The sequence below is a fragment of the Patella vulgata genome, chromosome 7 (genome assembly GCF_932274485.2).
Source record: "Patella vulgata chromosome 7, xgPatVulg1.2, whole genome shotgun sequence".
Taxonomy (NCBI): Eukaryota; Metazoa; Mollusca; class Gastropoda; family Patellidae; genus Patella; species Patella vulgata.
In genome coordinates this window covers 19,212,747-19,223,233 of record NC_065885.2, presented here as the reverse complement: position 1 = coordinate 19,223,233, position 10,487 = coordinate 19,212,747, and the positions used below count along the sequence as shown (strand labels likewise).

At 38.0% G+C, this 10,487-nt stretch overlaps 1 protein-coding gene across 1 annotated transcript; it reads right to left on the bottom strand.

The window, feature by feature from the left end:
* Window positions 1-249: 249 nt before the first annotated feature.
* Window positions 250-6,022, bottom strand: LOC126827699 (endoglucanase E-4). Its single transcript, XM_050557158.2, has 11 exons — window positions 5,802-6,022; window positions 5,305-5,524; window positions 4,492-4,665; window positions 3,892-4,076; window positions 3,372-3,531; window positions 2,685-2,796; window positions 2,192-2,342; window positions 1,707-1,851; window positions 1,277-1,442; window positions 675-865; window positions 250-363 (listed from the first exon to the last, which is right to left on the bottom strand). The coding sequence occupies exons 1-11, from the start codon at window positions 5,982-5,984 to the stop codon at window positions 290-292; spliced, it is 1,761 nt and encodes a 586-aa protein (XP_050413115.2). The 5' UTR covers window positions 5,985-6,022; the 3' UTR covers window positions 250-289.
* Between the last annotated feature and the right edge of the window lie 4,465 nt (window positions 6,023-10,487).

Here is a 10,487-nt window from a genome sequence, read left to right as displayed (position 1 = left end):
AAGTACACGTGCAGCAAATACAATTCACGATATTATCGATTCAGTGGTTTCAACTGGGTGTGTTATAACGTGTGCGCTATTATCTAGGCAAGTTATGTTTATTCCTATTTTCTCCCACTTTGTGACAAGCGAATTATCGAAGCGGTTAGTGACAAGTGCCCCCCCCCCCCCCACCTGTCTTTCCTTCCCGCTCAATGCAGAAATACTTGGTTAAAAACTTCCGAACAACAAAACTTTGGTTAAGCAATTTTATATTTTGGACTGTACATTTATGACATTAGCATTGTGTTTATCTTCCTGAACCGCCACCACAGGTATTGTAGCTGGTTGGTAATTTCTGTGTAATTGCTAGATGCTGTAAACCTGCAAAACATTATGTTATAATGAGGAACAAAATTATGTCTGTTCACAGTACGCTTTTCTCTTTAAATCTGATACTGATACCAATTGTTTGGATCAAACGGGTTGCAGCCGTTTTAATAAAATAATGGGTGCCCTAAATCAATAATAGAAACATAACGACATTCAGATCAGAATGGCAATGCAATAAAAGGATCGTCAAAATTGAGATTCACCAATCCATCCCCATTGTAACCTCGGTTATAAGAAATAGACCACAAAAACGTCTGGGTACTTTTGGCCCCATGGCTAACATAATAAAAACTATGTTATACCTGCTATAGCAGATTGGAAACCTGCATTATAATCACACGCTACTTCATTGTGTACGTAATCCTCTCTATTGTCAGTATAATCATCAGATGACCCAGGTCCTCCAACCAAAGCGCCGTATAGTGTATGTGGATTGTGTCCTTTGTTCTGCTGTTCTTCCCAACCACATGGGGCTGGGAGAAGAGGACATGAACTGAAAGTAGAACAGAGTTGTAATATGCGATTGGGACCTTTAATTTTCGAAATACAATAATGATCTCGTCTGTTGGTTCAAATAAGCACAATGTTTCAATGCATGGGGAGGGAGGGGGGCTTCATCACCATCATTGATGATAATATGTGATGATAGGGAATGGTCATGTTATATGGTCAAATGGAATTACTCATCAATACTGACATGACTGGAAACCAACCAAGACAACCAACCAAGGGGCTACCACTATGGGAATAATAACGTCTATATTATTAAACGAAACTTTACTTTCAAGTCCCACATAAATATTCTTACTGCAAACGATACCGCTAACGCTGCGTCTGGAACTAGAACTTTGAACAGACTATTATAGATGCAGTAATCACACGAATGTCACATGTAGATTCTCACCTCCCTCTGTGATGTGGGTTTTTAGGTGGGTTTGTTCCGAAGCCTATAACAAAACTTCTACCGGCATCACCAAGAGCATAATGTAATTGACTCATTGCCCACTTCCTGTATACACCTGGGTTAACGCCCAGGTCAGCTGCAACTAAAGCCAGGAACGCAGTGTTTGCTACAAAATATAAATGGGAGAGTAGTTGTATTTACATAAAACCTGCGGTGCGCATAGCTATCAATTTCTTTATACAATTACTAAAACGTTATTTCTGATTGTTTCAAGTTGATTTTATTAACCTCTGTTAATTTAAAGAGGAAGTAGGACGTCATCACCGGTTGATTCCCGAGATTTGAGTATACAGTTAAAATTGTTGAAAGTTCTAATTTATCTTTAAAGATTTTAGATAAGAAAAAGAGAGCTTATATATAGCCTACGTACAGGCATACCGTAATGCTCCCCACTGTAGTCTGAAAGCTAAACATTTGGGAGTGTAAGGTACACTTCCTCCTGGCATCCAAGCTGTCATTGTGGCAACCATATCTTGTTTATAAATATCCTTCTTGGTCGCTTCATATAACAATGTCTGAAAAATAAAAATAATGTCCCTGGGTAGCCAAACTAAATAAACTACTTAGCCATTTCCCCAGTATTGTATGGATTGTCTAACTAGCGTATCGAAGATAGCAGCGGATTATTGAAATAACACTATTTGCCATACCTTTGGGACACAATAACTCTACTTCTAATTAGGCTAGAAAGTAGTTTGATAGGTAAAAGGGCGGTTGTGTGGCCGAATGGTTGACGCGTGCGCGTTGGATCAGGAGGCCTGTCATTGAGTCAAATTGCGTGGTTTCGATCCCCCGCTTATACTGGCATGATACTATTCGATAAAATAAGAAGTTTAGATATAAATAGGTATTTACATTTGCTCCGCCTATCTTTTCGTCCCAGGAGAATCCCCACGATTCACCGGGCAAGTGAGCAGCTTCAGCATCAGCAAGATATGTCTTATCTTGTGTAGCTTTATATAACCAGATAGCACCCCAGCTGTTTTCATCACTGTAATTCTGAGATCTAAAATGAATCAGATATACAAAATTTGTTTCTAATATTTTAAAGTGTGTGACAGATTATGTTTATTTTAGCTGACTTCTACGTCTTATCAGTAAAATCAAAATAAACTTCAATGATATTTGAAAATAACACCCATGGTCATATTCGGGTATAGTTTATTGCATTCAAATTGTACGACGGTTTGTGGCATACGAAAGCACAGCAAAACCCTCCTAAGCAGCGATAACGTACATATTAAATGAGAAATGATATACCACTTCATTAACCAACTTACAAATCTGGAGAAACACGAATGCGTACAAAATAAAAATGATTCCAGGTACCAATGATAAACAAACATACTTATAGTAAGCTGCAGCGGCATTAACACTGGAGCTGTAGAAACCAGGGTGAGCTTTACCCAATTCATATAATTCTTTAGCATGACTCAACAGAGTAGCAGAATAGGCACTATCTGTCATAACAAATATATTATGGCAACTTTAAATTTCTGAATAAAATGTTATAATTCCATAATAAAGTTCAAATAGATATTGAAGCCGCGAGGCTAGCAAGGGAGACGACTCTTTGTAATGTTGGACTTTTATACAATCGATTCATCTTGAATGGGTGTACTGCTGAATGACACCTTTTTAATAAGGCAACGGCATAGTCATATCATAGGCACTTCCTTCGCTAGCGATACTTGCATTGCCCGACATATATAAACTTATCTCATCTACTTATTACTAATCAAAGCTAATCTTGATCATTCTGATAAATGGGGTAATTCTTGGTCATTCTGATAAATGGGGTAATTCTGGTAAATTTCAAACTAATTTATCTGATCACAAGCACTAATTATTCCACGTTAGAACACGTTATATTCTTTTCATTGATACTGCACTTCAGAGATCCATGCGTTATCTTCCGAACTTCGGGCGACATTTACTTGTAACATAAATCAAAGAGGATTCCGTTTTAATTATTAACTGTAATCAAATTGTGAATGTAATTCCCAAACAATGCAAATGATGCATTATAACTGACCCCTGTCTTTAAAGGCAATAGAACCAGCAGCCATTGCAGCAGCAGTTTCCATGACGACATCAGAACCAGGAGATGATGCATCCACTTTAAATGCTGGTCTGTTTCCAGTCATACGTTCCGGGCTAGTCCAACTTCCATGATCAATACCACCGTCTCCTACCTGCATATCGACAATTTAATTTGTTATATAAATACCAAAAGGCCGACCAACACTTTTATTTCTGGATTAATTAATCTAGTATTTGATCATCGGACAATTGGCTATGTGGACAGACGAACAAAGTGAAGAAGACGACAGATTTTGTCCAGAAACGAGCAATATGGATTTAGGTAATTATTACAGGTTATTATGCTTATCCTTGATGCTACTTTCTACTTGCAGTGTAGTCATTCACTACTGTTTATTTTGAATACCGGTTAGGTTCAAATGTGCTTAATATTTATTTATCAACATATTAAAACATGACGTTGTCGAATGCCTAAAATTAACCGAGGCCCAAAAGAAAATATAGCACCTTACCTGTACATACAGTTCTTCTTTCTTGGTGTGACATTTGATGAGATAATCAAGGGGCCATTTAATTGATTTGTACATATTGTCTAATTGTCCGGCACTGTCATAGGCATCTTTGTATTGGATTAAACCCCAGGTTAAAACCGTTGTACTCCAAGCCATTGGAAAATTAAACTTAACATTATCTCCAGCTAGGAAGAGATATTTAGAAGAAATGGTTAATGTCGTTTTACTTCTTAAGTTACTCGGACATCTGACATTACGTGAATTTTCTGACTTACCGTAATGTGGTGGATTTTCACGTCTGGGTACATAAATTGGTGGAAGGCAAAATGTGAATCCATAATCAATGCATTTATTAGGTAATGGATGGAATCGGGACCCAGGACCCACGGGCGTTTACATTAATAGATACATTTGGGTTGTTATTGAAAGTACATCTGCATATATTTACATTCGTTTTGTGAAACCGAATCCAAAAAAATGGCATTCTGGGGAAAAGCGCGTGGGCGGGGAAAAACGCAAATTACTTCATGAATTTAAAAACGTCGTTTACCAATGCAAGAGGAAATTTATTTATGTTACTACTATCCGCAAATAACATACCGTCATACCACCCTCCAGTTAAATCTTCACCGCCAGATCCTTTGTCGCCTAGAGCTGAATCGGCTCTCCATGGTATTCGGTTATCAGTCGGAAGTTTACCAGATCTTTGTGCTTCGTAGAACATAATAGATTTCATCATAACATCGGCATAATTATACTTAGTTGCTTGGGCGCCTTAAAAATAAAATTTCAAACATTTTACCCGAAGGTTCGAGTAATTGTCGAGGTGGTTATTTGATTCATTAACTTCCACTACTCACAAACAAACAAGATCATTTCTGGACTAGCAATCGAAGAGCTACGGTGGCTAAATGAGTAACACGCTGGCTCGCTAGCCTGGCGATCGTGGGTTCGATCCCGGTGTTGGACGAAACGTTCATCGGGAAACCACGATATATGGCGTATGCCCGTCTTCATTAGCCCCGTCGGAGCAGAACATTAGGACGTTAAACCTCATTTCATTTTGTCTTCATTAGCCCAGTAGGACGTTAAACCCCATTTCATTTGATGTCTTTAGCAAGGATCCGTCACAATCTTGCTGTATCCAAAATGGGAAAGGAACAGCATTCAACGCTTTTAGTTCCTCTTGAAACAGTACAAGTTGAAAATTTATAATCGACACCGCGATTCTGCGGGTAGATAACATTTTCAGATTAACTTTGATATAACGAAATAAAATGTTAGAATTCTACATCACCTATAGAAGACACTCTTTTATGTACGCCTCTTCCTACCGATGCAATGAATGAGTGAAATGTGGCTTCAAGCAGACTTTTCTGCTCCAATCTAGCTAATGACGATGTTTTAACTTACCCGATTTTGTGACTAATGGTGGTAGGGTCTGGTGGTCATCAGTCAAATCTACCAGAGTCGCAGTTGCAGAAGGCGTGCCTTTTCCGCAGGTATTACCCATGAACTTTAGGCAGAAGTTTTCGCCCTTCTCATGTATACCTTTATAGTTTTTATTAACCCATTTTATAGTGGTCAAGCATTCACTATCGGAGGGTTTTTCAATCCAGTCAGCGTCCCATTGCTGTAGAAATAAACAAATTATCAAAACTCTACCGATAAATGGAAGTGAATCATATTAGTTGAATTGGCTTTACACGATTCCCATTAGAAACGTTTTCCTAACAGTCCTGGAAGTAGTTGCACTTTATTTTAGGATTAGGACGCGTAATATTAAAGCCCAGAGTTCTGTAACCGCGATAATGATAACGGTAGATGAGCTCATTGGGAAGTGAAGAATAAGTATTGACTTTAACTAATTTAATGTCAGATTTACTGATGTGGTGATTAGTTGTGTATACCTGAATATGCTTTACTGGAGAATCAAAACTAACATCAACTTCCCAGCCAACAATATGACCCGTTAAAGCAAAACAAAGCTCGCCTTCAAAATTATCGTCCCAGTGTTGCTTCAGTGTCATTTTAGTTGTGATATCTTCTGCTAAACATCCCGCGAGAAACGTTAACATCAGCAGACACAACATCTTGACTGTCTTCAAAAACTATCTTCTCCGTTTTACAAATAATGTCGATGTATATATCCCATTCTTATCAAAAATATATATTTATATTTATCTAAGATTAGTGAATGTAGTTTAGTTTTTTATCAAGCACCTGTCATTAATACATAGCTAGTTTCTTTTAGGTCCTAACCGTAATGCACAGTTCTAATAAAACAATACAAGGAATTCAATGTCATAGGCCACCCTTTTTACTTTTATTGCATATCCATCTGTGAATTTTATACGCCCACATTTGCATGTGGACCTATATTGCCATCATCCCTGTCCGTCCGCCCACACTTTGTTTGTGGACAGTCTACAAGTCACAATTTTTATCAGAAATATAAGTTTATCTCCCAGAGGTTCAGGTTCCTTTCGATATTGGCATGTGTCGGATCGTAACTTTACAGATTATGGCCCGATTGTACGACACTCGAGAGGTCACAATTTTTTCCGATTTTATTGAAACTTACAATGTATATTTATAAACCAAATGTGGCGTATGTTGCATGGCACCCGCTTGAAATCTTTGGTCGTACTAACTGTGAGTAAAAAGCTATCAATATATTGATGATTTTGTCTACATAATCTAATATGAACACTTACACGGTCTTGTAAAATTTATGTTCACCAAGTATGTTGACTAGATAGACTAGTGAATCGTAAATCTTATGGCACATACCCAGGTTGGATTACAAATGAAAATGAAATGAAATGAAATTGGGTTTAACGTCCTACTGTTCTGCTCCGAACTTGGCTAATGAAGACGGGCATACGCCATATAGTGTGCTATGAGTGAAATTTTGCCCGGACAGCGGCACTTCGGCCTACTCTTATATCGAATTCCAACTGTCAAGGGATCTTTTACGTGCACGCCAATGTGTACTCAGGACCTCGGTTTTTCGTCCCATCCGAACGACTAGACAACTCCCCTTGTCAGGCCCTCCGTCGGGCATCACTGACAAGGGGGAACCACGCCGGAAAATCGGGATGAACTTTCTCGGCCATTGCAGGGATCGAACACCCAACCTCCAGGCTAACGAGCCGGCGCCTTACCTATTTAGCCACCGTGACCCCCAGGATGGATTACTCGAAAAAGTTGTGAAACACCCTAATGCACAAAGATTTGCACTGGATTTACCATACGACGCGACGATTCTAAACTAGTAAACGAGTCGACGTCCCTTTTATCTTTCGAAATTAAAGTTTGATTGTGTAGAATTAATGTTCCGTTTGGTATCAATATATGTTTACAGGCACATAGATTCCATTTCTGCCATTGTGAATAATGATCGTATGTTAACCAATTGAGCATGTTTCCAAGATGGTGGACATTTTTGGCGGAACGTTTTCGTTTTCTAAACAAATTGAAATTATTTATTTATTTATTTGTCCGTATTTACAGGTTTCTAAATGCAATTATGCTTTGTATTAGCTTGTAGCATGTTATTGGAAGCCAGTAGAGTGTCGTACTAATTTAGTATATTATCCGAGCTGACCACACTGAGCTGGGATAAAACGCCTAACCACCCTGTCTCCTTGCATGAGAGCAAAGACAGCGTAATGGAAGCGTGGCGTGGCTCTATCGGCAAGAAATTGACTCCCACCCATCATGCTCCTGCCATGACACCAAGCGCTCACTACGCCCAGCGGGCTCCAGTCAAGCCCCGACGACACTCTCGTAACGTACTTACCACCTGCTAGTAATCCTCCCGCCAGGCCTATAAAGATTGCGCCTTGCTCACCCCGTCCGCATTCCAGTATGGCGGAAACGTAGTTGAGTGTGGTGGGGTGTAAATGAAGTACTTGCTAAGAAGCCTTCGTGGCATATTTTATATTATCAACTGACTTACAAGCTGAATGTGGAATAAGCAGGTGAAATGTTTTTGCGTTGGAAACATACAGTATGTCACAACTTAGACAACGACGTGGCTGGCCATCTTTGACATCACTAACACCGGGTCTTTTAATGGCGATGGCAGTGCTACCATAGATGTATGTCAGTTCTTGATAATATAACCTATGCAGTCATTATTTTTATTTCAACTTTATATTAAATTCATGGTTTATGGCTCCTGATTGTACGAAACATCACGTTTTTAACATGTAGACACGTCAGATGTCACAATTTTTATCCCATTTTCATGAAACTTGAAATTTATGATTATAACATTTTTATTATGACTTTCGATATTTGCGCAAATCGGACCGTAACTTCCTACATTAGTGTATAGCCTCAGATTGTACGAAAAATCACGTCGTTTTCCTATTTTACGGGGGGTTGGGTGGCCGAATGATTAGAGCGTGCGCACTGTATCATAAGGTCTGTCATTGAGTCAACTGACGTGGTTTCTATTCCCCGGTTGTACGTGACAAGGAGTTGGTTCGCCTGTCCAATCTCGCGGGTTTTCTCAGGTTCCTTTAGTTTCCTCCCACTGCTAAAGACCTAGTTTCTCTCTCTCTCTCTCTCTCTCTCTCTAGAAGTCACAATTATTATCTGATTTGGATGAGACTTAAATATAATATATGTTTATATCCCATAGATCTCGGTTCCTGTCGGTATTCGTGCATATCGGACTATGGCCCCTGATTCTACGAAAAATCTCGTCACAATTGTTATCACCGTTACACCATAATGAGGATTGAGTTCGAATTTCGTGAAAATCGGACCGAAACTGTCCGACAAAATGACCGCTCCACGTACGCAAATAATGTAAAAGTATGTAATACCAAGGGTGTGGACCCTCTAGATGTTACCATTTTTATCCGATTTTGATGAAACTTACAATATATGTTAGCTTGTTCTCTGACCGTCTCCTCCAAATGTGGGCGTATCTTGCACTGTAAGCGCTTGTTAATTACATTTCCCAAAGTTGTAACTCACATTTTTTGTTTAAAATCGTGAGATTTGTATCTATTACTGATAGACAATGATAGACAACATAGTTTGAAACTGAAAGTCTCGATGGCGCCATTACGTTATAAAATCAGACCGGGGTATTAGGCTGTATATTATTTAAATAGTGTCAAACATGTAATATCTTTCAAAGTTTATATAACACGCCCAATTTTGTTATGGAAAAACCCGACAATCGGATTTTAATAGAATTCTTTATACGTAAACATGCTATAATAAATTCCTTAACGAGGTATTACTGACAGCTTTGACATAATTATTATTCTATAATATAAATAATGGAGCTGGTTAAAAGAAAAGAGAAAATATAAAAATGCCGTTGATACCTGATGCTGTAAGGGGATAAAGGCGAGCATAGCATATCTAAAAGACAAAGTTAAACATGCATTATACAAGATCTTAATCTGGCCATTGCAGATCTTTCTTTAGGCCTGGAATCTTATCTAAATTATTAAGTAGACATTAATTAACTTATACAGCCCATTAATTAACTCTCGATGCCATCGTTAGACTGCGATATTTGATGGATTTGAATACATTTTGTGACGGATAATTTAACGTCAATATGGATATTCGAGACTTTGTTTAGTATAATACCAACGTTAGTAATGATGATCGAGATTAGCCTAAAATGGAATCGCTAATATTTAGGTTCAGAGTGAAGAAATCTGACTAAAATTTTCAGCACAGTCTGTTTTCATTATCTATTTTGTAACTATTATAGTGAGAACTGCCAGATCTTTGTTTAATCTTATCTAATATCCCTTTAATGGCTTTATGTATTTTGATGAACGGGTAACTTTTGTAAGTGTAAAATTGGATTATCAATGTACAGTTACTAATATTCACACACATTTGCATATCGATGAAGTGTCAAAAGGGTGTATCTCGGGAAATTAGTCAAATACACTTTTTTGCATTTTTAAAATCTCCCAATTCATATGCACAGTTCTGTCGAAGCTGTGTATCTATACCCCAATTAGAACTGTTCTGGGTATCATGTGTAATACTTTTAGTAGAATTTTTGCTCGAGAAATAACATATTCGCATAATATGTGATATGTACTTAAAATACTTAAATCAACTTAGTATGTAATTGATAGTTGACACATAAAAAAGAGCGATTTATCGAAAACATATGTCACTCATTTACCACCGAATTACACGTGAGTGGAATTATTCTAATTGCATCATTTGATTTAAAGTAACCAATCATTTTGTTAATTACACAAGTTCAGGGCCATGATCACGCGTTATTGTGCATGATATTCACTTACCTTTAAAAGAAACCGGGGAACCCTGTAAGTCAGACTTGCATTAGAATCCAGAGATCGAGGGTACATCTGAGTTCCTAGACAGCCGAGAGGCTGGATAGGGTGGAGAAGTGGTTTTAGCTATATAGTATTGTAATTTGTGCTATGCCTGTATACCTGTATTCAGTTATATGCTATATAAAATGTAGAAGCGAACTATGCATTATTATTCCTGGTAAGACAAACGTCTTAAGAAACTAGAAGAAGTAAATACACAACGTGAAGCAGAAGTAAAGGCAGCTAGAGACAAATCCT